The sequence below is a fragment of the Eriocheir sinensis genome, chromosome 44 (assembly GCF_024679095.1).
Source record: "Eriocheir sinensis breed Jianghai 21 chromosome 44, ASM2467909v1, whole genome shotgun sequence".
Lineage (NCBI taxonomy): Eukaryota > Metazoa > Arthropoda > Malacostraca > Decapoda > Varunidae > Eriocheir > Eriocheir sinensis.
The window spans coordinates 4,702,395-4,728,873 of record NC_066552.1 but is presented as its reverse complement, the minus strand read 5'-3'; the positions used below and the strand labels follow the sequence as shown (position 1 = coordinate 4,728,873).

General features: G+C 43.1%; 1 protein-coding gene across 1 annotated transcript; it reads left to right on the top strand.

The window, feature by feature from the left end:
• On the top strand, nucleotides 1-23,781 carry LOC126980625 (lachesin-like; the record flags this gene model as incomplete). The annotated part of the gene is made up of 8 exons (XM_050830728.1): nucleotides 1-108; nucleotides 12,345-12,552; nucleotides 13,305-13,463; nucleotides 14,069-14,194; nucleotides 15,600-15,747; nucleotides 18,204-18,397; nucleotides 19,520-19,588; nucleotides 21,193-23,781. Coding segments are annotated over 8 exons (1,314 nt in total), but the record flags the coding sequence as incomplete, so codon positions are not given.
• Nucleotides 23,782-26,479: the final 2,698 nt, after the last annotated feature.

The following is a 26,479-nucleotide window of genomic DNA, read 5'->3' as shown; positions in this document are numbered from 1 at the left end:
CCTCCCGCAGAAAAGCCGTACTTCCTGGAGCCGATCAGCAACGTGACGGTGGCCGCGGGGAGGGACGTGAGGCTGGCGTGCGTCGTGGACCACCTCAGCAACTTCAAGGTGGGTGTGGGGTGTAGGGGGGAGGTAGTGTGTGGTGGGAGGGAGGGGGGGGAAGGGATGGGGGGATGACTGTGTTTGTGTGTGTGTGTGAGTGTGTGTGTGTGTGTGTGTGTGTGTGTGTGTGTTATTTTTTTTTTCTTCTTTGTTCATTGCCAGTTAAGAGTTCTTGTTGAATCGGTTAAGAGAGAGAGAGACAGACGGAGACGCCAACACACACACATAAACACAAGCACACAGACAGACAGATAGACATTTAGACAGAGAGGCAAATACACACAAAACAGGCATTTTCTTAGACACACAAACAGAGAGAGAAAGAGGAAGACGAAAATAAATTGATAGTTGAAGACACTTACAGATAGATAGATAGACAGCTAGATAGACAGAAAGACAGATAGATAGAGAGTTAGACAGATAGTAAAACAGATAGAGATAGATAGATAGATCTTATGCCAATATACAACTCAATAGAAAAACAGACAGTTAGATAGACAGATCACGCTAGGCATATATATGAATGAAAAGGGAAGTCAGCCAGTTACCCAGCCAGCCAGTCACTCAGCCAGTCAGTCACCCAGCCAGTCAGCCACTCCGCCCGCCATTGACCATAAGGAAATATTCAGCGAGAAAGGCGACAAGGTGAATATTGATGAGAAAAAGAGACGCCATCACTCTATTCTTTCCCGAGCCGCCGCCTGAGGGAGACACGGGAAAAAATGGGGAAAATGAAAGGGCGGAGGAAGGAAGGACGACAGGAAGGGGGGGAGGAAGAGAAGGGAAAAGAAGGTAAACAAAACTCTCACGTAAAAATAGAGAGAGAGAGAGAGAGAGAGAGAGAGAGAGAAGTAAACAGACGACATAAATATAAACAGACAGGAATTCACAAACACACACACAAAAAAACACTCGATGAAGTAAACAAATAAAAAAGAACACACACACACACACACACACACACACACACAAACACACACAAAAAACATACAAAACAGATACACAGAAACAAACAAACAAAGAAAGAAACACAAACAAAGAGGTAAACAAACACAAACAAACACACATACAAACAAAAACACAAAAATCCAAAACTAAACAGAACAGACAAACAGACATACACACACATACACAGACATACAGACAGACACAGGTGAGGCGGGCAGGTGTCAAGGTGTCTGTGGAAGGGACGATGAATTACCTGAGACAAGAAACAAAAGGTAAATTACGTGGAAAGATACCTCTTCTTAATTACTCTCTCTCTCTCTCTCTCTCTCTCTCTCTCTCTCTCTCTCTCTCTCTCTCTCTCTCTCTCTCTCTCTCTCTCTCTCTCTCTCTCTCTCTCTCTCTCTCTCTCTCTCTCTCTCTCTCTCTCTCTCTCTCTCTCTCTCTCTCTCTCTCTCTCTCTCTCTCTCTCTCTCTCTCTCTTTAATCCCTCCAAGTTTTGCTGACTTTGGAATTAAGTGGATAGACGCTCCTTTTCCTTTCTTTTTTTCTCTTTTTCTCTTTTCTTTTCTTTCTTTTTCCTCCTTTTTATTTGTCTGTGTTTTTGTCTGCCTGCTTGTCAGTCTGTGTTTTATTCTGTTTGTCTGTCTCTCTCTATATCTATCTTTTTATCTATCTATCTATCTATTTTTATCTATCTCTATTCTTTTTATTCTGCTTTACTTCCTCTTCACTTTTTTATTCTGTGTTGTCTTTTATTTCCTTCCTCCTCTTTTTTTCTGTGCTATTCTTCCATTCCTGTTTTCTGTCCCTCCTCTTTCCTCCTTTTCTTTCTCTTATCTCCTTTCCTCCTCATATCCCTCCTTCCCTCCCTCCCTCCCTTCCTCTTTTCCTTCCTTCTTCCTCCTTCTATCTATCTATCTTTATTTCTCTTCATCCCTTTTATTCTGCTTTACTTTCTACAGTTCTTTTATTCTGGTTTCCTTCCCTTTCCTTTTCCTTTTTTTTCATTCTGTCTTATTCTGCTATCCCTGCTTTCTGTCCTTCCTCCTCCTTCCCTTCCTTCCTCTCCTTTCCTCCCTCCCATTCTTTTTTTTCTTCCTTCTCTCCTTCCCACCTGTATGGTTTTCAAGACTGTGATTTCTAAGCCAACACAAATCTTCATTATCTCTACATTTTTCACTTTAGCAGAGGAAGAGGAAGAGGAGGAGGAGGAGGAGGAGGAGGAGGAGGAGGAGGAGGAGGAGGAGGAAGTACGGGAGGAGGAGGAGGAGGAGGAGGAAATAGCACCTTTACCATTAATGTCGTGGCTTTTAAGTTCTGAAGGAAGAGGAGGAAGAGGAGGAAGAGGAGGAAGAGGAGGAAGAGGAGGGGGGGAAGAAGTAAAGGAGAAGGAGGAAGAAGGGGAGAAGTTTGGAGTATAAAGAAAATAAAAATAAAAACAACATTAAGAAGAACAATAACAATAGGAATACAAACAAAACAAATACAAAAAAGATAATGAAAATAAAGAAAAGAATAATATATAAATAAACAGAAAACAAAAACAAAGAAGTAAAATAAATGATCACGAAATGGATTATCTATTTACCGTTAATGGACACACACAAAAAAAAGAAAAAAAAGAAAGAAAGAAAGAAAGAAAAATAAAACAAAATAAAATAAAGTAAAATAAAAAATAAAAATAATAAAATAAAATAAAATAAAGCACTATCAGCCATTACCCAGAAGCCAAACAAAACCCTATTACTCGACATTTTAATGACGTACTAACTTTGCTTTCCCAATAGGCTTTTAACGCTAACTTTATTTATTTCATATATGGCTTTTTTTCTTTATTTTCTGTATATGACTTATTTTCTTTATTTTTCTACATATAACATTTTTTTCTTTATTATTTCGTACAACTTTTTCCTCCTTAATTGTCTCTACATATGAATTTTTCTCTTTAATTTTCTCAACGTGACTTTTTCCTTTATTTTTTTCTGTATATGATTTCTTTCTTTAATTCTCTCTATATGAATCTTCAATAATAGCATCCGTCACCAATTACGCATCAGAGGGTTCAACGTTCTGTCGTCTATTCATTTCTCTCTTTATCATTATCCTTATTGACCTTCAGGTGTCAGAAAAGTTACCATGGAGACGAGAGAGCAAAGGAGTCAGAGAGCATAGAAACCAGTAAGAACATATGAATTACCCACCACAGGCTCAAGGGTCAGTGATGCGGAGATGAGCACCGAGGCTACGCGCAGCTACAACCTCCCTTAATGATAAGTAAAAACAATAAAGGAATCAAAAGAACACATGAAGGGAATCTAAACTCGTGTCACTGGCCTCACCGTATAATTATAGAGCATTCAATCCTCCTTTCCACTTACATGATTGCCATCCCTTTGGTCTTGGGTTGCTGCAGCGTTACGAAGCTGATGAGATAGTGAAGGGCGCACGAATGACGGTATTTAGAAGCGTTATTTGACTTTTATATAATTACGTGGCATTAAAACCACTTCACGACATGTCTTTAGAGCCAAATTCACAGTCCAACACCGTGGCTTTGTAATCACCCGAACCAAACTCTTCAATTCTCAACACTCCACAATAGTTAGGTTTTCAATGCAAGACCACACACACAAGACATTTCCTATAGTTTCTTCAAATTTCATAACTTGAACATGAACACCAAACACTACACAAGGAATTTTTGAAGCCTTTACTATGGTTTTGGAGGCACACTAACCTCTCATGGCGAACTGTAAGTGTGTTTTAGTCTCGTCCGGCGTCAGTGTTACCAAGTGAGGCGTTAGGACACAAGAGGAGGAGTAGGAAGGCTGTGTAAAAGAGTCGGTGCTGAGAGCTGACGAGTCGATCAGAAGAGCGAACATGACCTGAATATATTGTACAAGTTTGCCATTGAATAAGTGGAAGAAAGGAGGTGAAAGAGGGGTAGGAGGTGGATGCGTAGAGGAGGAGTGGATCAAGAGTAATGGATACTAGGTGGAAGAGGTGACAGTTTGTAGAGTAATATTTAAGGGAAGAAATAATATAAAAAGGAAAGGAAAATGGGAAGCTGAATGAGAAGGAAGGAGAACAACAGAAAACGAGGAACAGGAGAATGGGAAAGAAAATGAAAAAATGAAGCTGGAAGGAAAAGAAAGGGAAAGAAAAATGGGATAAGAGGAAAAACAGTAAGAAAGAATATTTTTATTTAAGAATACAGAATGAGAAGATAAGAGGTGAAGTAGGAGGAAGAGAACGCCAAGAGGGAAGGAAAATAGGAGGAAGAAGTAAGAAAAAGGAGCAGCAAGAAAGGAAAAGGAAAGAAAAAAAATGAAAAGAAAAAGGAATAGACAGAAATGGAAGACCAAAAGATGACAGTATGAAGGAGAGAGAGAATATGAAAAATGAGAAAAATGAAGCAGAAAAAAACTAAAAATGAAAATAGACCAAGAAATAAAGAAAAAAAGACAATAGAGGAGAGAGAAAGAGAACTTAGACGAAAAAAAAAACAGAAAAAGAAAAAAAAAACTAAATACACACCTAATGCTTGGAAACCCTTTGAAATCCTAACAAAAGAAACCGTGAATTTTAAACTTAACTTAAATACATAATTCTTTGGGGGCAGGAGTAGGCAACCGAAAGAATAAGAAGTTGAAGATAGGAAGATTTTTGTGAAGGGGAGACGCAAGAAAAAATGGAGGAAAGAAGGAGGTTGAAAAGGAAAAGAAGTGGAAAAGAAGGAAAACATGAGAAGAGAGCAAACGAAGAAGAAAAAGAAGACGAAGAAGAAAAAAAGGAGGAGGAAGAAAATGAGAAGTAGGAGGTGGAGAATGACTTTTTTTGTGTGTTAGTGGATGAGAAAGGGAAAGAAAAGAAGGGAAAACATGAGAAGAGAGAAAACGAAGAAGAAAAAGAAGACGAAAAAGAAAAATGGAGGAGGAAGAAAAGGAGGGGCAGGAGGTGGAGGAAGGCTTTTTTTGTGTGTGTTAGCGGACGAGAAAGAAAAAAAAATAAGGGAAAGAGGAAAAACGAAAAAGAAAAAAAGGAGGAGGAAGAAAAGGAGGAGAAGCAGGATATGGAGAATGACTTCTTTGTATGTTAGTGGACGAGAAAGGAAAAGAAAAGAAGGGAAAACATGAGAAGAGAGAAAACGAAAAAGAAACAAGACGAAAAAAGAAAAAAAAGAAGGAAAAGGAGGAGCAGGAGGTGGAGGAAGGCTTTTTTGTGTGTTAATGGACGAGAAAGGAAAAAAATAAAGGAGAGAGAAAAAGAAAAAAATGTAGGAGAGAGAAGGACTGGAGAGTAGGAGAGAGAGAGGCGGAGAGGAGGAAGGAGTAAGTAGTAATATTGTGAATTTATCTCTTCCTCTCTATTCAACCCTCTCAGCTCTCCAATGGTAACAGTGACTTTCCCTCCTCTCTCTCTCTTTCTCTCCCTCCTTCCTCCCCTCCTTCCACCTTCCTTTCCTCCCTCTTCCACCACCTCTACTGCCTCCATGGGTTTTTTTCTATTTTTTATCTCTCCCTCATTTTCATTTTCTTTCTCGGCCACTAACACAAAAATAAATCCTCCTCCACCTCCTGCTTTTCCTCCCTTTCTTCCTCCTTCTCCTTTTTCTTTCCCTTTTGTCTTCTGTTTATTTTTCCGTTTTCGTTCTTCTCATCTTTTCCTTCTTTTCCTTTTCTTTCCCTTTGCAACATCCTCCTCCTCCTCCTCCTCCTCCTCCTAATCTCCTTCGCGGTGTTTAATCCCCTATGTGTGATGAACAAAGGAGAATCAACACCCCTAACTTGCAAGCCTTTAAGGAATTCAATCTCTTCTCTCATTATTGGCAAACCCGCGCGGAATCCACTCCCTCATAATTTCCTTCCTTTTTATCGCCGGGGAAGGAGAGTCAGACCCCATTGCAAGACTCGTAAAAACAAAGGAAGATCACATCACTCACCGCAAGTCTTCTGGAAACCCCATAAGAACTTCAATCCCTTATGCTTCTTAGATTAATATATTCGGAACTATATAAAAACAGCTGTTCTCCTCTTCGCAGTTAACCAGTCAACCATATCAGAAAGCAACCATATACATACACTCCAGGGACAGATCTTTAACCTCACCCCTTCCACACGCCGCACCACACCCACGACACATCACCCTCCCTTGGCCAACGAAGTAAATGTGAAAAGTTGGTAGATTATTCTGGAGGAGGAGGAAGAAGAGAAAGAAGTGCCCTTGTCCACGAGGGGAAGAATACCTCAGGGACCTCACCTTTAGACAGATAGCCAGTGACCTTGACCTGACCTGACCTGGCTGTGAAGCGTGCCATGTATTAAGGGAGAGGACCTGTTTACCTGTCCGTTTGTGTATTGATTTAGTGGTTTGTTAATTTATGCACACCTGTCTCGCTTTGCTTTGGGATTTGAAGTACATTTATTTGGTTAGTTGTAGTTTTTGTTATTTGTTTTGTTTTGTTTTTTCTTTTGTTTTGAAGTTTCTGATCTGTCTTCGCAACATCCGAGTCTTTTTTTTTCTTTTACTTCTTGTGGTCGTTTTTATTCTCTTCTCTTTTTTCTTGTGCCATTTGTTGTTGTTGTTGTTGTGGTGGTGGTGGTGCTCCTGCTACTTCTTCTTCTTCTTCTTCTTCTTCTTCTTCTTCTTTTCATCTCCTTTTCCTTCTTTTCCTTCTCCTTCTACTACTACTACTACAACATTTTTTCTTCTTTTCCTTTTTCTTCTTCTTTTCCTCTCCTCTTCTTTCTTTTCCTTTTTTTCTACTACTGCATTTTTCTTCTTTTCCTTCTTCTTCTTGTTTTCCTTTCCTTTTCCTTCTTTTCCTTCTTCTTCTACTACTGCATTTTTCTACTTTTCCTTCTTCTTCTTCTTCTTTTCCTCTCCTCTTCCATCTTTTCCTTCTACTTTTCCTCTCCTCCTCCTCTTCTAACTTCTTCCACTGCTATATTTTTCATCTTTTCCTTCTTTCTACCTTCTCAACCTCCTCACCACCACCACCACCACCAGCACCTCCACCCCCTCCACCACCACCCCCTCCACCAGTTACTCTCCCTCCGTCCCGCTGCAAGCCGCTGTAAATCGCCCACATTTAATGAGTGGAAATGACGAAGTTAGGGAAAAAATAATGGCCTCATCTCAACCAACTTTCTGGAATCTCTTAGTTGGCCGCGAGAAAAATATCTTAGCGGCGTTAAATTAAAGAGCGACTCGGTGAGGAAGTTAGTGGCTCAGACTGTCCTCTTGGGTCCTCTTGGGTCCTCTTGGGTCTGTGCCTTTTCTTTTTCTCTTCCTCTTCCCTTGTTTTCCTTTTTTTCTTCTTTCTCTCCTTCGTATTTTTCTTTCTGTTTCCGTTTCCGCCTCTCTATTTTTTCTCTTCTGTTTAGTTTTCTCTTGTTCTTTTCCTCTTTTTTCCTCCTCTTCTGCTTCCCTCATTTTTTCTCTCCACCTTTACTCTCTCTTTTCTCCTCCGTTTTCTCTTCCCCTTGTCACTCTTTTCTCCCTCCTCCTGCTTCCTCCACTTTTTTTTTCCTCCCCGTCTCCTCCTTCCTCCTATTTTTTTCTCTCCACCTCTCCCTCCTCTCTTTTCCTCCCCTTCCTCTGCTCCTATGCTTCATGTTCTGCTATTTTTCTCCTTTTCTCCTGCTTCTTACAATCCTTTTTCTCTGTTTAACTGTTTTCTCTCAACCTCTTTTTTTTCCTTTTTAATTCCCTTTTCCTTCCTCCTACATTTATATTTATCCGCATAACTCTTCTCTTCTCTCCTCTGTCCTGCTTTTCTTTCTTTCTTCGCTTCCTACTTTAGTTTTTTAATGTGCTCAACTATTTTCGACTCTCCACCCTTCTCTTTTTCTCTCCCTCCCTCCTCTCCCTGTCCATTCTACCCTCTCTCCCTCTCTATTGCTTTTTCCCTAACCATTCCCTTCTCTTCTCTTTTCTTCCTCCTCTCCCTCCCCTATAGTTGTCCTCCCATTCTGCTTCTCCTTTCTTCCTTTCTTTTCCTTCCCTTTTCACTCATTGCTTTTCTTTCTTCCTCCTCCATTTTTTCTCCCAGGCTTCCTTCCTTTGTTCCTCTCGTATCCCTTCCCCTCCCATTTTTCACTCCCTTCCTTCTTTCCCCCTTCCATTCTTTCCCTTCCTTCCTCCCTTCCCCTCCCGTTCTTTCCCTCTCTCCCTCCCTTCCCCTCCGATTCTTTCCCTCACTTCTCTCCCCTCTCCTCCAACCATCGTCTCATTTCCCACTCTGTTTCCTCCACCCCTTCCTCCCTTTCCTCCTTTCCTCCATCTATACAATACATACGAGTTGTGAGGAGAGAAAACTGGTTGATTGGCCTAAAGAAAACGGGGTATTGTGAAAGAGAAAATGGGATATTGGCTGTAAGGGAAGTGTAGTTTTTTATGGGTGAAAGAAAAGCTGTTGAGAGAGAGAGAGAGAGAGAGAGAGAGAGAGAGAGAGAGAGAGAGAGAGAGAGAGAGGTTAAATGGTACACTACACACCACTACCACCAGCACCACCACCACCACCACCCCTACTACCACCACCACCACTACTACCACCACCACTACCACCACCACCACCACCACCACCATTGACTTCCCTAACTCCTCATTGTTTACCAAGAGCTTCCCCTTCAAGAACTATCAATACTTTACCCTTCCTCCTCCTCCTCCTCCTCCTCCTCCTCCTCTTCGCCTAGGCAGAGGAATGTCACAGTGCAGGAAGTTATCGAGTAAGTTAGTAAATCTTAACTTAGGTGAAAAATAAGTAAGTGAATTGTAACATAATTTAATGTGACTTATTATTATTATTTATTTTTTTGCTTTGTCGATACTATAAATAAATGCTTTCTGCTTGACTGTCCCTCGCCTCTGTTCTTTTCTCTTTCTTCCTCCTCTACCTCTTTTTTTTTATTCTCCATCCTTTTCCTCCCTCTATTCTCCCTCTCATTCTTCTTTTCCTTTCTTCCTCTCTCCTCTCCCTCTCCCTCGTTTTTTTTAATTCACCCTCCTCTCTCTTCTTTTTATCTCCATTCTTTTCCCCTTTCTATTCTCCCTCTCATTCTTCTTTTCCTTTCTTCCTCTCTCCTCTCCCTCTCCCTCGTTCTTTTTTCCTCATCCACTTCTTCCCTATATTCTCTTTCCCATTTTTCTTCCCCTTTTTTTCCTCTCATTTTTATCTTCCGTGTTCACTCATGTCTCCTTTTCTTCTCTTTCTCTTTTTCCTTTCCTTACACTATGATACAATGAGGCGGAGAAGAGAGAGGAGGGAGAGGAGGAGGAGGAGGAGGAAAGCCGTGGAGGTGGAGATGACACTAATTATAATACTACCATGAATAAGAATCTTCCCCATAAACAAAAATAATAAATAAAGAATACGATGCAAAATTTAACGACTTCAGGGAAATTTAATTAATAACTCGCTGCTGTGGTTACCTGGAAGCAAGGAGGACGAGGGACGCACCTGGCCAGTCTCGTCATTAGTGGGACAGGTGAGTGACAGGTGGCGCCAGGTGTGGAGTTACCGATAGCGCAGGTGTGTCTCCAATAGGCTCAGATAATTACCTTGTTGCACACCTGTCAATACCTATGGCCACGGAATGTTAGTCTTCCTGCTGTTTCCTCCTTCTTACTTACCTGTGTTTGTTTGTTTGTTTGTTTGTTTATGTTAGTTTGTTTGCTTTCCTCTTCATGTATGTGTTGTTCTCTCTCTCTTTGTCTCTGTCTATATCTTTCTCTCTCTTTCTCTGTCTATCTATTTATCTGTCTATCTATCTATCTACTTTTCTCTTCACTTACATCATCAAAAACATTAACTCATTTCACCTTTTTATCTTTTTTTTTTTACTGTTTGTCTCCTTCTTAACTGCCTTTTCTCTTTTCCTTTTTTCTTTTATTTTTCCTTGTTATTCTTTTTCTTTTTGCTATTTCTTTTTTCTTGCCTCCGGGTCACGCAAACAACCACGTAACCTATGAACACACGCACACACACACACACACACACACACACACACACACACCTTTACCTGCCCGGCGTCTCCGTAAATACCTCTCGAGTCTCAAGAAAAAGGGAAATTATCTTTAATGTGACAATTTGACTTCTAATCGACAAAAAAGTTTCCCTCATCTTCCGCCTTCCTTCTCTTCCCTTCCCTCTCCTCCTCCTCCTTACCTCCCTCCCTTCCCTCCCCTCCATATCTTCCTCTCTCTATCTTGCTCTCAGTTTCTCTCCCTCTCTACCTTCCTCCCTACTTCTCTTCCCTTCTCCTTTTTCTCTCCTTCTCATTATCTCCCTTCCCTCTCCTCCTTCTAACCTCCCTCCCTTTCCTCTCCTCCATATCTCCCTCTCTCTACCTTGCTCCTCAGTCTCTCTCCCTTCTCTATCTTCCTTCCTACTTCTCTTCCCTTCTCCTTTTTCTCTCCTCCTCCTTACTTCCCTCTCCTCTCTCTACCGCCATCTACCTTTCCCTTTCCCTCTCAGTTTCTTCCCTCTCTTCCATCTCCTTCTCCCTACCTTTCCCTTCTATCTCTTCCCTCTTCTCTCCCGTTCTCGTCCTTTCAACTTCCTCCCTCTCTATCCCTCTCACTCCCCCTCTCCCCCTTCACACCATCTCCCTACCTCTCTTCTCTATCTCTTTCCTTCTCTACCCGCCTCGTCTCCCCTCTCTCCCTCTCCCTCCTCTCCCCTATAATTATGTTGATTTGAGCAATTATTATCACCCTACAATCTTCACTCTCCTTTTCTTCTCCCTTCTGATAGTTTTTTTCTTTTAGGTTTAATGAGTTGAAGTGAAATATTATGGACGAAGACTAATGAAAAGGATCGTACGAGACAACAAGGGCGAGAAGGAATGGAAAATTTATGAATATTAAAACGAAATTAAAAAAAAAATGAAAATAAAACGAGACAAGAAGGAATGGATAACTTAAAGAAAAGGAAACATCTGAACGAACTGGAAAAAGACGGAAATAAAGGAAGAGAGAAAAAAAAAACAGCGTCAGACAAGTAAACAGAGAGACTGACAGAGACATACAGACAAATAGATAAATAGACAGACTTATGGTGCATGTGAGGTGGGGGGGGATAACTTTAAGAAAAAAAACATAAGAAAGTGAATGAAAAGAAAACAAAGATAGAAAAAGATTAAAAAAAACTATCAGACAAACAAACAGAGACAGACTGACCTAAATAACCACAAAAAATAGATAGAGATACATAATTACACTTTTTATTCTTTTTCTTTTTTTGTTCTTCTTGTTACGTGTTTATTTATTATTATTTTTTTGTGTGTGTGTGTTTCAGTCTCTTATCCTGTTGCTCTTCTTCTTCAAATTTCTTTATAATCTTCTTTTTTCCTCATCTTTTACTTCTTTTTTATTCGTCTTATGGTTTCCGCTTCGTCTTCTTCTTCTTGTTCTTGTTTTTTTTTTATTATTACTGTTCTTCCTCTTCATCTTCATCCTATTATAGTCTTCCTGTCTTCTTCTCATCATCATTTTCATTACCATCATGTTTTACGATGATCATTTTCCTTCCTCTGTTATCTTCTCCTTCCCTTTGTTCTCCTCTTTATTGCCTCTTCTTCTGATTTATTAATTCGTTTTCTGAGGGCACTTTCTTTTACCTTGATCCTTCTTATTACGGGGCGAATAGCGGGGCATTATCAGCTGGGGGGTTTTGTTTGGTTGTTTGTTTGTTTGTTTTTTATTGATCAAAGTACGCGAGGCTTTGTAATATCTGCTGTCATATGCATCCCTTCTTCTTTTTTTAGCTATCTTCTGTTTCTTCTTTTCTTCGTCTTTTCCTTTTTTTCTTATCCTTTACTCCTTTTGATTCGTCTTCTGGTTCTGCTTCTTCATCTTGTTCATGTTCTTGTTTTTATCTTGCTCTTCTTCATTTTTCTTCCTCTGTTTCTTTGTCTTTTTTTCTTCTTCATTTTTTACTTCTTTTTATTCGTCATCTGGTATCTGTTCCTTCTTGTTCTTGTTTTTATTATTCTCGATCTTGTTCTTTTTCTACTTCATATTATTTTAGTCTTTCTGTTTTTTTTATCATTATTATCATTATCGTTGTCACCATCATTATCCTAATCAGTAGTAGTAGTAGTAGTAGTAGTAGTAGCAGCAACATCATTCGTTCTACTACTACTACCACTACCACCACGACTACTACTACCGCAACAACTACCACTACCGCAACTGCTACTACACATACACCTCACAAACACCCCCAACACAACCTGTCCATACCATTCCACCCAAAACCCACACTTACCCTTCCCTCTTCACACCCTCAGCTCGCGTGGATACAGAGAGACAGGTCAGCCATCCTCACAGTCGGCAACCACGTCATCACCAGGAACGACCGCATCGGCGTCTCCCACGATGGCCACCGCACCTGGTACCTGACGATCAAGGACGTGAGGCCGGGCGACGCGGGGACCTACATATGCCAGATCAACACCGCAGTCGCTATCAGTCAGACGGGGCACCTTAGCGTCGTGGGTGAGTGTGTGAAGAAGAGGAGGTGGTAGAGGGGCAGGGTGTGAAGATAGATGGGGAGATAGGGAAAGAGCATGGATTTGGAGGAGGAGAAGAGGTGCAATATGAAGGAAGGAAAAATACTCTTGTTTTGATGAGATTAAATTAAGAGAAGTAGTAGTAATGAATTAAGAACGAGTTAGAGGAGCTGTAAGAGTCGGAGGGTCATGTTTTGAGAGATAAAGTAAGAAGGAGAAGGAGAAGAAGGAAGACGAAGAAATAAGAGGAGTTAGAGTTGGAGGAATGGAGAGCTCTTGTTTTGAAGGGAGACGGTAAGGAGAAGCAGAAGTAAAAAACGAAGAAAAAGATGAGTTAGAGGAGGAATGGGATGGAGTTATTTTAAAAGGATGAACTTCGAAGGAGAAACAGATAAAACACGAAGAAAGAAGAGGAGTTTGAAGAGGAGGAGAAGGAGCGGAAGGGTCTCGTTTTGGAGGGATAAAGTGAGGAGGAGGAGAAGGAAAAGATTATCAATGGGTAATGAATGAGTTTGGGGTCACAAGAATGCAAAAGGAGAAAAAAAAATACAAAATAATAGAAAGGAGAATTGATATACAAGATGATGTTTTAATTAAGAAGAGAAAAAGATTTAGTGTTCGGAGAGAAAGAGAAATAGAAAGATAGGAAAAAAGTGAGACAACAATCATCTCCATTACTAACCTTACAATCCCTTCTCTCCCTCTCCCCTCCCCTCCCTCGCCTCGCCCCCTCCGCAGTGCCGCCCTACATCAAGGACGAGATGAGCAGCAACGACGTGACGCTGCAGGAGGGCCAGAACGTGACGCTCGTGTGCAGTGCTCGTGGCTCGCCCGTCCCCAGCATTATGTGGCGGCGGGAGGATCGGAGTGACATCAGCGTCAACCTCACAGCCAGCAGTACGTTGTGTCCCGTGTTCCTTGTTTTGGGTGATGTGATGATGATGTGGTGATGTGATGTTGTGTGCGGGGGGAGAGGGGGGAGGGGGATGATGTATGATGTGTTGTGTTGTGTGTGTGTTGTAGTAGGGTATGTTGAGTGTGATGTTTGTGATGCTGAAAGGGAAGGGATGCTGAGGGTGTTGTGTGTGGTGTGTGGTGTATGTGTGTGTGTGTGTGTGTACGTTTGGATCCACATCAAACCCACACAATCACATACTCGAGTAAAAATCAACAAAGTTTGGCCGCTATTAAATTACTAATTGAATGAGAGAAAAGTTATGTCTCGAGGGGAGGAAGAGGAGGAGGAGGAGGAGGAGAAACAGCAGCGAAAAACAGGAAGCATTTAGAGAACAGGTACTTCTTGACTTCTGAAACACACACACACACACACACACACACACACACACACACACACACACACACACACACACACACACACACACTTAGACAGACAGATTCATCCTCCACTTTCCCTTTCCAATTCATCCTTCACTTTCCCTTTCCCCCTCATCCTCCACGTTCCCTTTCACTTTCATCATCCACTTTCCCTTTCCCCCAAACAGAGGAGGTGCTCGGGCCTCTGCTTCACCTGTACAAAGTCAGCCGGACGGACATGGGCGCTTACCTGTGCATCGCCTCCAACGGCATCCCGCCCTCCGTCAGCAAGCGCATCGACGTGGTCATCATGTGTGAGTATACCTGTGGAGAGAGGGAAAGTATGCCAGGTGTGTAAGTGTAAGTATACCTGTGGAGAGAGGGAAAGTATGCCAGGTGTGTGAGTGTAAGTATACCTGTGGAGAGAGGGAAAGTATGCCAGGTGTGTAAGTGTAAGTATACCTGTGGAGAGAGGGAAAGTATGCCAGGTGTGTGAGTGTAAGTATACCTGTGCAGAAAGGGAAAGTATGCCAGGTGTGTGAGTGTAAGTATACCTGTGCAGAAAGGGAAAGTCTGGTCACAATAAAATATTCAGGGTTTTTTTTTTATAACATGATATTTTATTTATTTAGTAGAAAGACATTTATTTATTAAGCACACACACACACACACACACACACACACACACACACACACACACACACACACATGCACGCACACACATAAAGGTATTCCGCTTTTTTAATTCTCTTCTTTTCAATATCTATTTTACTCGCTTTCTTTTCTATCTTTTTCTATCGATTTATTTACTTTTCACTCACACCGTAAAATTGTTAAAATTGTGTTATCATTTCTACATTTTCTTTCTCTCTTTTTACTGAATTATTCGTAGTCGGGTGATATATTTTGATAATGGGAAACTTGCAGTAGTGTGTTCTTTTTTTTATCTAACTGAGGAATGACTTCAATATAAAAAACGTCAACTGGAATACAAACCTCCAGTAATTTCTGTTAGCAAGGTGTGTAATTTCCTGTCCTCGCTTCGTCTCACCTGAGCGGCCCCTCGGGTGATGCTTACCTGCCCACCTGGCGTGCTGCTGCTGGGGGGAAGGATGATTTCATGATGAGGAGCTTGTATAATCATCTCTTCCTCTTCCTCTTCTTCTCTTCTGATACTCCTCTCTTTGTCATGTTATCTATCCTGTTTCTCTTCTTAGCTCCGTTGTTTTCTCCTCCTCTTCTCTTCCTCTTCTCTTTGTCTTGTTGTCTGTCCTGTTTCTCTTCTTAGCTCCGTTGTTTTCTCCTCCTCTTCTCTTTCTCTTCTCTTTGTCTTGTTGTCTGTCCTGTTTCTCTTTTAGCTCCCTTGTTTTCTCCTCCTCTTCTCTTTCTCTTCTTTTTGTCTTGTTGTCTGTCCTGTTTCTCTTCTTAGCTCCGTTGTTTTCTCTTCCTCATTCTCTTCTCTTTATCTTGTTATCCATCCTATTTCTCCTCTCATCTCTGTCGTTTCTCTTCATCTTCTCTTCTTATCAGCATCTGCGTTGGTGTCTTCTTCAGCATCTTTATAATCGTCACCTTTTCTCTTCACTTTTATCCTTTTTCTTCCACTTTCTTCTCCATCACCACCACTCTGTATCATCTCTACATCGTCATCCTTTCCCCTTCTTTCTTCTCCACCACCACCACCACCACTAATACCCCTTCTCCTCCTCCCCTCGGCAGTCCTTCCCACCGTCTACGTGCCGCACCAGCTGGTCGGCGTGTACCTCGGCCAGAACGTCACCATTGAGTGTTACATTGAGGCGTGGCCGAAGGGACTCAACTACTGGAAGCGCCCCAACGGTCTGGAGGTCCTGCACTCCGATAACAAGTGAGTGTGTCGGGGCGGGAGAGGGAGAAAGGGATGCGAGGCTGTGTGTTGGGTAATGCTTTTTATTTTTCTTAGTTTTTTGTGGGTGAAAGTTGAAAGGGGGGAATGTAGGGTGTGGTTGTGTGTGGTTTGTTGTGTATAATGATGGTTATTTGTGTGTTTGTTTGTTTGTGTGGGGGATGGAGGGTGTGTTAAGGGCTGTATGTGGGGGGGAAGCGGTTGTGTTTGTCGGTGGCCTGGTCGATATGCTGCCCTGACTTCTAGTCAGAAGGCCCGGGTTCGAATCCTGGCACTCAATGGTGTTCATTTGGGAGGCGCTGTTTGTGTTTGCTGTTTTTATTGTGTGGGGAAGGTGTTTGTTTCAATATGTGTGTGTGTGTTTGTGTGTTTTTGTTGTATGTAGGTGTGAGAGTGTGTGTGGAAGGGGAAGGAGGGGGGTCGTGTGTGTTTGTTTCAAGGTGTGTATGTTTGTGTGTGTGTGTTTGTGTGTGTACTGTGACGGAAGGGAACGAAAAATGGCTGGTAATTGCTCAGGTATACGTTTGTCACCAAATATAAAGGTGGACGTAACTGTGTATGTGTGTGTGTGTGAGAGTGAGCATGTGAGTGAAGGAGTGCGTGGGTGTGGGGTGGGTGGGGGTGGAGGTGCGGGTTTAGGGGTGTGAGTGTAGGTGTGGTGGGTGGGTAGGGGTGTGGGTGGATGTGATAATGTGAGTAGGTGGATGTGGGAGTGTAGGATGCGTGGGTTTGGGTGGACGGTCAGTGGAGGCTGGGAGTGGCGGGGGGGGGGGGGTGCGGGGGGGGGGGTTCTCCTCTGTTGTAATGCAGATGAAAATAACAATGACGCAATCCCCCATCATCGTGACGAGGCAGACAATGAGTGCGTCTCCTTATCACCTCTCCTTACCCTCGTCCTTCCCAGCCTCGAGGGAACACACAGATTACTTAGCAGCTGGTGTTCTGTTTTCGTGGTTGTTCGTTGTGGAGGGAAAGGAAGTTAATGAAAGTATTTGAGCCACAAAGTTCACGTGATTGCTTTTCATTAAAATAGTGGGTGGATTGGTAAGCGATTTTTTTCCCGCTATTTTTTGTTATTTCGCATTATTTGTTTATATATCCTTTTTTTTTCGTTATGTCACATTTTTATCTTTATTACAATCAGAGTATTAAGTAAATCTTGGGAAGTAGAACTGATAATGTAGAATTTAATATGATTTCTTTATTTTTTTATTTTTTTACCTTTTGCTTTTTTATGTAAGACCAAACGTTCTATTCTAACATTTATCCACAATTTTCCTTACATTTAACTATCTTTCCTAAACCAAATAAAGATCGATTCCTAAACCACCTTTTTAACTAAATTCGGATACGTTTTTTCTTCCTTTTTTTCCTTCCTTTTTCTTCTTTTTAGATTGGAATATCACGATCTTTTTTTGTTGTTGTTGTTTTGTTTTGTTTTCTGATACGCTTTTTCCTCTTTTTTTCCTTCTTGTTTTTTTTTTCTTTCTTTCTTTGGGGATCGACATATCACGGCCTTATTGTTGTTGTTGTTGTGTATGTTAATTTCTTCGTCTGTATCTTTCACCCTAAAAAAAACATGACAGAATATTCCTTTAAGATCTCCTCTATTTTCCTTTAGCGACATTCACTCAACTTCTCGCCTCCATCAGCTTTCCTCTTAAATGCCTCGACTTCAGCGTAAAAAAAACAACCCACTCGAAAAGAGAACCACCGAGTTAGCGCTGCTTGGCGAGGCGCGGCCCGTGTAGAGATTCATTAATTACTCGTTGTTATGGCGGTGTGTGTGCGTGTGTGTGTGTGTGTGTGTGTGTGTGTGTGTGTGTGTGTGTTGACTTCCCGTAAACAGACTGCCACACACACACACACACACACACACACACACACACACACACACACACACAGACACTTCACTGAAAACAAAAACACATTAGCCACAACGCGGTCAATTAATACATCGACGTTACCACCACCCACTCTCCTCCTCCTCCTCCTCCTCCTCCTCCTCCTCCTCTCCTTCATTCTTCTTTCATATCTCTTACCTTTCTTTCCTTTCCTCTTCCCGCTCCCTTCCTTTCCACTCATTTTCTTTCTACTTATCTATTTGTTGTCTCTTTTACCCCTCTCTTTCTTTCCTCTTTTTCTTTCCGCTCTCGATATCCTCCTCTTCCTCTTTTTCTCTTTTCCTTTCCTCCCATTTATTCTCTTATGTTTCCTTCCCCTCTTTTCCTTTCACTTCTTTTGCCTCCTCTTTATTTTTCTAACGTCGTTTTCTTTTCATTATACTTTTTTATCTCTCATTTCTTTTGCTCTTTAATACTCACCTTTCTCCTCTCCTTCTCCTCCTCCTCTTCCTTCTCCATACCTACTCCAACCCGAACCCTCAAATCAAACTACCTTCTCTTCTCATTACCTGTCCTCTCCTCCACCAATCACAGGTACGAGGTGAAGGAGGTCGAAGGGTCTCAGAAGTACAAGACTCGCATGCTGCTGACGATCTACCGCGTGTCCAAGACTGACATAGGGAAGTACAACTGCATCGCCAACAACAGCCAGGGCGGCGCCGAACAGGTTGTGCGCGTGTCCGATACAGGTCTCGTACAACCCAACCGCAACACCATCAACAAGGGAGGTGAGTGGAGGGGAAACTATGGTAGATAAAGGGAGGAAGGGATTGGGTGTTTTGGAGGGGTTAATGAGGGAAAGAAAGGAAAGAAGGAATGTTTTAGGGAGTTAAGGAGGAAAAAGGTAGGAAAGAATGGAGTGTTTGAGGAAAAGGTAAGGGTCTGTTAAGGAAGGGAGGAAGGAAAACAGAAGACAGGAGGAGAAACTAAGGAGGAAAGAGAGGAAGGGAGAAGTGTTTTACGGAGTTAAGGGGGAAAGGGGAGAAAAGAAAGGAGTGTTTGAGGAAAAGATAAGGGTCTGTTAAGGAAGGGAGAAGGAAAACAGAAAGACTTGAGAAACTAAGGAGGAAAAGAGAGGAAAGTAGGGGAGATGAGGGGAAATTTGGAGGAAAGGGAGGAAGGAAGGAGGAAAAGGGAGGAAGGGAGGTGAGTTTTGGAGCTAAGGAGGAAAAGAGAGTAAATAAAGAAGAGTTTAGGTGAGAGTTAAGGAAAAAATTAAGGGGAGTGAAGAAAGGGATAAAGAAAAAATAGAAAACAGGAGGCGAACTAAGGAGGGAAAAGAGGAAGAGAGAAGAAAGAGTATTTTATTAAGGATTAAGGAAAAAAGGGAAGTCAAGAAAAGAAGAAAGAAAAAACAGAAGACAAGAGGAAAGGGGGAAAGAGAGGAAGAGGAAGGAATGTTATGGAGAGAATAAAGGAAAAGACAAGGAACAGCAAAAGGAAAAAAAGAAGTAAAAAAAAAGGAGACAGCTATTTACTTTCCCTTCTTTTCACTCTTTTCCATTGTAACGTCAAGAATATAAGTGCAAGAGAAGATGGCGCCACTATAAACACTTGCCTGCGCCATGACGGGCTGGGGTCGAACACCATCCAGGCCCCTCAAGCAAGCCTACCGGCGCTATAGGCGTAGACGTAAAAAAAAAGAATAAAATAAAAACAGGTTCAAGTCGAGTATAAGTCAAGCTATCTCAGTGCTAATGTAGAGTGACGTATTACCACTAAGAACACAGGATTTTACTCTACTTGCTAAACCCATGCATATCTTTTACCTGTGTGGGTGTAGGTGGGTGTGGGTGTGGGTGTGGGTGTTACTGGTTCCTTCACTCCCTTTTTCCCTCCTCCCGACGCAGGTTACGAGACGAAGGAGAACAGCATCGGCAAACCAGCTATCCCGGCAGTGAACTGGAGCAAGGCGAACGGTGAGTGTCTGTAGGAAGGTAGGAAAGGGAAGGGAAAGCAAGGGAAGGATGGTAGAAAAAGGAAAGGAAAGGGGAGTGAAGGGAAAGGAATTAAAGGGAAGGTGAGGGAAGAGAAAGGAAGGTAGGGAAGAGAAGAGAAGGGAAGGTAGGGAAAGGAAGGTAGGAAAGGGAAGGGAAGAGGAGAGAAGAGGTGGATGGGAAGGGAAGGGAAGGATGGTAGAAAAAGGAAGGGAAGGGAAAGGTAGGAAAGGAAAGGGGTGAAGGGAAAGGAATTAAAGGGAAGGTGAGGGAAGAGAAAAGAAGGTAGGGAAGAGAAGAGAAGGAAAGGTAGGGAAAGGAAGGTAGGAAAGGGAAGGGAAGAGGAGAGAAGAGGAGGATAGGAAGGGAAGGGAAGGATGGTAGGAAAAGGAAAGGGGAGTGAAGGGAAAGGGGAGTGAAGGGAAAGGAATTAAAGAGAAGGTGAGGGAAGAGAAAGGAAGGTAGGGAAGGGAAGAAAAGAAAAGGGAAGGTAGGGAAAGGAAAGGGGAGTGAAGGGAAAGGAATTAAAGGGAAGGTGAGGGAAGAGAAAGGAAGATAGGAAAGGGAAGAAAAGAAAAGGAAAGGTAAGGAAGGGAAGGTAGAAAAGGGTAGGGAAGAGGAGAGAAGAGGAGGATGGGAAGGGAAGGGAAGGATGATAGGAAAAGGAATTAAGGGAAGGGAAAGATAGGAAAGGAAAGGGGAGTGAAGGGAAAGGAATTAAAGGGAAGGTGAGGGAAGAGAAGAGAAGGTTGGGATGGGAATGAAGAGGAGAGAAAAAAGGAGAATGGAAAAGAAGAAGAGGGACGAAGCATGATTGGAATGATTTAATCGATTACAATTTGATTTCTGCTGCGCGTGTATTGTTTCGTTTTACTCATCGTTATTTTTTAAAGCTTCAACGAGTGAGTTTTGGTTGAGGCGTCTCCCTTCAAGAAGCATTATTTCAATTGCAGTTATTTTCTTTGTCTTTTCTTTAATTTACAAGCAGTGTCTCGTCGCGGCTGAAAGTCCTGTCACACAAAGTTCCGTCCCGCGAAACATCTTTTCCTTGATTACCCTTCGTTACAAGTTTGCGGCGGACGCTCGCTGGCAGCCGCTCACCAACCCTCGCAGTGTTGCCAAACCCGCCGGGGACCATGGAACAATTCGGCGCCCAAGTTCACAGTATTTAACAAGGCTTTCGGAGGAGTTTTGGGCATATCCATGGGTAGTTTTATGGCTCTGCTGATAGTTTGACCCTTCTTCTGTACCATGAACCTAAAAAAAACACTCATTAGAACCCGATTGATCTTCTTTTAGACTTTGGTGTGAGGGGTGGCAGCGTCTGAGAATACGAAACATATTCTCAGAACCTTTTCTCTCCCACAGCCACTCTTCCCAAAGGCCACAAAGGAATCTAGTCGGGTTCTCAAGAGTAATTTTCACGCTCACGGTGCAGAAGTCTTGTTAAACTATTACTAGGCTCATAAAACTACCCATGGAAATACCCACTAGGTCTACCAAAGCCTTCTCTTATGAAACCCCCGGAGGCTTATGTTCTTACGTTCTTATGTTCTTATACCCCCTTCATTCTCCCCTTCCTGCAGAGCCCCAGACCCCGCAGAAGGACGAGATCGAGGACCACCGGAAGGCGTCTCAGCGCAGCCACAGCTCACACCAGCAGCACACGACCAAGATGCTGCAGAACACAAACATCGACTTCAACTCCCTGCTGCCGTCACCTTCTTCAGCGCCTCCGTCACCCAGATGTTCGAGGGCTTGGACAACCCTCATAACGGCCTCCCTCGCCTCTATGACCCTCCTTGTGGTATCGAACTCACTACCGCAGGCCCGAAGGAGGTTCTTGGCGCCCTTCCTGCTCATCGGCGGCGCCCTCGTCCTCCTGTAGGGGCCCCAGGTGCTCCCCGCTGGCACTCGCCGATGTAGTTTACCTGTAGCTTCGTTTATAGGATGTGGTTCGTGAGTTTTTGTCTTCTCACCTGTCGGGGATGTGAGGCGAGGCGCGAAGGTGTGGTGGGTGGTGTGTGTGTGTGTGTGTGTGTGTGTGTGTGTGTGTGTGTGTGTGTGTGTGAAGTGAAAAAATAACAGAACAATGACAAAATCCAGTTCAGAGTTGTCTACGTAATTCCTTCCCGTGTGTGTGTGTGTGTGTGTGTGTGTGTGTGTGTGTGTGTGTGTGTGTGTGTGTGTGTGTGTGTGTGTGTATGCCCACCCACCCACACTTCCATTCTTCCCGTGAGGCCTGTCCGTGATGGGTCTTCGTTTGATGGTTGGTTGGCTCGTTGGTTCGCCCTTTTTTTCTATATGTGAGGTTGTCTATCAATCTATCTATCTAACTATCTCTATTTATCTATCTGTGTATTCATATATTTCCCTATCTATCTATCTCTCCTACTCGTTCTCTATATCTGTCTATCTATCTATCTGTCTGTTTGTCTCCTACGCGTTCTTTATATCTGTCTATCTATCTATCTATCTGTCTGTTTGTCTCTCCTGTGCGTTCTGGCTCCCGCAAACATCGAAGTGTCACTTGTGGCTCACGAGGGGCGCCGAGCTGCCAAGAGAGAGTGGACTGCTTCCTCGGACAATACGTAATACTGCTAACGTAACGATATACTGCTGATAAGGATAATACTGTCTTGTTTAAACAGAGTACTTTTCCTAGCGGGTAACTTATGATTAAGGTGTGTGTGTGTGTGTGTGTGTGTGTGTGTGTGTGTGTGTGTACGCCAAACATTTCGGCATATAAGAGCGGTTTTAGTGTGTGTGTGTGTGTGTGTGTGTGTGTGTGTGTGTGTACGCCAAACATTTCGGCATATAAGAGCGGTTTTAGTGTGTGTGTGTGTGTGAGTGTGTGTGTGTGTGTACGCCAAACATTTCGGCATATAAGAGCGGTTTTAGTGTGTGTCTGTGTGTGTGTGTGTGTGTGTACGACAAAAATTTCGGCATATAAGAGCGGTTTTAGTGTGTGTCTGTGTGTGTGTGTGTGTGTGTGTGTGTGTACGCCAAACATTTCTGCACATAAGAGCGGTTTTCAGTGTGTGTGTGTGTGTGTGTGTGTGTGTGTGTGTGTGTGTGTGTGTGTGTGTGTGTGTGTGTGTGTGTGTGTGTGTGTGTGTGTGTGTGTGTGTGTGTGTGTGTGTGTGTGTGTGTGTGTGTGTGTGTGTGTGTGTTTCCCGTGCACCAGGTGAATGTGGCGCTGTGTGCAGGTGTCACCACACAGTGCCTGCGGTGGGGGGGAGGGGGGGGAGGGGTACCCGGACCCACTCACTGACCACTGTTCCCGCGTCGTCATCACAAGTCGTCACCACAAGTCGTCTCCTCCGTGTGGGCGGCGGGTCGTGGAAGGGAAATCCCCGCAACACAAACACCTGGCCCGGCAAGGCGTGTCAGGTGTGCCGGGAGACCGTTTTTCTGATGTTACTCCTGACGACACGACGACGGCGACGCAGCGCGAGGTGTCGGCAGCGGCGTTCCTCCTTCTCCCGCTGCTGATGATGATGATTATGATGAGCCTCGCCCGCCATCTTGCCTCCCTCGCGGCGGCTCTGGGCGAATCTCGATCTTCTTCCTCCCGTGCTGCCCTCGTGGCCTCGCGGGGGGCGGGGGGAAGGTCATATACATACAGTGCCATATTGGAGCTCTTTCCACGTTAATGTTTGTAATGGATAATATAAAGTTTGTGCTGCAGATCATTATTATTACCACTATCATATCTCTCCCCCGATAGACTGCCAAGTATAACGTTCTGTATACATGTTCCGGCGCGGCCCCCAGCGTGAGGGCGCGCCGGTGTACATATCTCCTGTACATACTGACGCAGACTTGTAGGTGTGTCCCGATGTGCGTGTATCCCTCGGCCGGACTCCTGTAGACCCGAATTGGCCTCCTTCGTGCTGCTTGGTTGGTTGTGTCAAGGTTCCTGCCGCGGCGTGTTTGGAAGCATATCATTTACCTGGCGGCGGCGGTGGCGGCGGAGGGGACGTCTTCAGGCTCCCCCTCGCCGGCCACCCCCGTCCCGGCTTTTCATTTCGTCACTTTCCACTTTGTCCGTCTTCCAAGGCAGGCGGCGAGGGACGCCCCGGGCCTGGTGGCTAGCGTACAGGTTGTCTCCTGGTTTTTAGTAATCTGTACCTGAAGTGTCTTGTGTTGAAAATAAAGACTAACAGAAAAGACGTGTTGTTGATTGTACCCACGCCAGCCACGCCCACACGCACAGACACCTTTCCACGTCTCTGTTTGTTGCCTTCCTTTCCAACAACAATTATGGTCCATGTACCTTGTGATGGGAGTAAAGACTAACAGTGACGACTTGTTCTTCCTTGCGCCCTTCACCCACACGAGACCAGAAGGCAGGTAAGGTGACAGCGAGAACGAGGGGCAGAAGAAGCCAAGGAAGCAGGGACAAAATGGAAGCATAATAAGCCTTACTGGTGTGTATCTTTTAATTTTCTTTTCGAACTACCAAAAGAAAGAATGAGGGAGAGTGTAAGTGTGTTTCTGTGTATACGTGTCTTTAGAGATGGTCGGGTTCACTTTCGGTTCACTGGGATTCGAGACAGTATGCGAACCCTCCTCCTGAACCACCTCTCGAGCCGCCCATCACTGAGGCTTGTGGCTGCCAGGGAGGGCGACGTGATTCCGCGACCCACTGCTGACGAGGACGAGGAGGCTGCCAGGAAGAATAAGAGGTAACACACATACACACACACACGGGCATGAAACTCAACTTATATTTTCTGATTTTTATCATTACGGTTTTTTTAATCTTTATAGTTCTTATTCAATCCTTATACTGTCTCATTTTACCTTCTACACACCAAAACACAAACAAACAAAAAAACAAACATATCCAAAACACAAACAAACAAACATCACACAACAACACACAGCAAACTCAACTTCTATTATCTTTATGACGTCATCTTATTTACTGCCTTTTTTTTTTTAGCTTTTCTTTCACCTTTTGTGCGGCCTCTTACCACACACACACACACACACACACACACACACATAAACAAACAAACCATAACAAAACAACAACAACAACAACAACAACAACGCCCATCTCCCAAACAACAAGTAAGTAAACAAACAAAGGCAGAATCTTAAGACGACTTGGCCGGTCACACTCTGCTTAAAGACTTCGTGAGGTCGGGCAAGGCGGCGGTAAGGAGGAGGGGGCGCGGCAGGGGACGAGTGGCGGCCTGTGTTCTACTGCAGGGGGCGTGGCAGAAGGGGGAGGGGGTCAGAGGAGGATCGAGAGTGAGAAAAAGGATCAAGGAGGTACGCCGCTGAGAAGTGTTGAGAAGTCTTGTGGTTATTTTCTCTTCCTTATTGTTATTGTTATTTTTTCTCAGTGTTTTTAGGGGGGGGTTATTTTTTTTTTCTCCGTAATGCTTGATGTAGGTGTTGTTTTAAGGTTAGACTCACGGTTATTTCATTTTCTTATTGTTGGTTAGTTATCTTTTACTTTATTTTTTTTTCTTAATGGTTGATGTAGGTGTTGTTTTCAAGTTAGATTCAGGGTTATTTTCTTTTTCTTACTGTTTTTTTTATTATTTTCTCTATTTGTGTTTGTCTCCGTAATGCTTGACGTAGGGGTTGTTTTTAGGTTTAGTCAGGGTTATTTCCTTTTTCTTCCTGTTTTTTTTATTATTTCTTTTTTTTTTTGTCTCCGTAATGCTTGACGTAGGTGTTGTTTTTAGGATTAGACTCGGTTATTTTTTTGTTTTGTTATTTTCTATCTAGTGATTTTTTGTTACTTCTGGATTGGTTTTTTTTCTTAAACTTTGATGTTCGTGTTGATTTTTCCTATTTTTTTCCATTAGGTGATTTTTTTTTAGTATTTCTGGACATTTCTTTTTTTTTTCTTTTTTAGTAAGTCATTTCTTTCCTTCATAAGCTTCATTTAATTTAGTGGGAGTTTAATTCTTCACCGTAACTTAATATCTTAGACTGAAAATTAGCCTAGGGCTTGCTCTCCATTACTATCACAATACTAACATTATTATTCTTTCCTTACGATGCCTCTTATATTCCCCAACAGTTATAACAGTAGTAATAGTTGCAGTAGTGGTGGTGGAAGTATTTTTGTTGTATTTGTAGAAGATATAGCAGCAATAACAGTAGAAGAGATGAGGATGATAGTAGTAGTAGTAGTAGTAGTAGTAGTAGTAGTAGTTGTTGTTGTACTTGTAGCAGATAGACCAAAGAGAGGAGGAGGAGGAGGAAGAAGGTAAAAAAAGTCTGGGTACATAACAATCAGTATCAAAAGTCAGTTCGGTGCAAGCTTTCCCAGGAAGAACAAGACACGGACAAGCAGCTCATATCTCTCTCTCTCTCTCTCTCTCTCTCTCTCTCTCTCTCTCTCAACGTGGGTTTTTTGTTTGTTTGTTTCCTCCTCCTCCTCTGCTATACACTCCCTTTTCTCTCATTCCCTTTTCACTTTTCACTTCCCTACTTATTGCTTTTCCTCCCTTCCCTTTCCTTTCCTTTCCTTTCCTCTCTCTTCCTTTTCCTCCTTTCTATTAATGTTTTCCCTTCCTTCCCCTCCCTTTTCACCTACCCTGTTATTTTCTTCCCTTTCTTTCCCTTCCCATTCTCCTTCTCTTTCGTCGGTAGGTTATCTTCTTTTCCTATTTCTTCCCAGCTCTTTACGTTTTTTTCTTTCACTCTCCTGCCTTCTACCCTCCTTCCTCTTTCCTTCTCTTCCTTCCCTCAGCGGCATAAGGAAGCCGTACACACACCTGACTGCCTGCTTACGGCCAGGTGTTGTGCCTGCCGTGGACACCTGCGGCAGGTATGGGACATCCCGACCGTGCTAGGTAAACATAAGGAACACACCTCCCTGCCCACTGATGGCTTGTATTG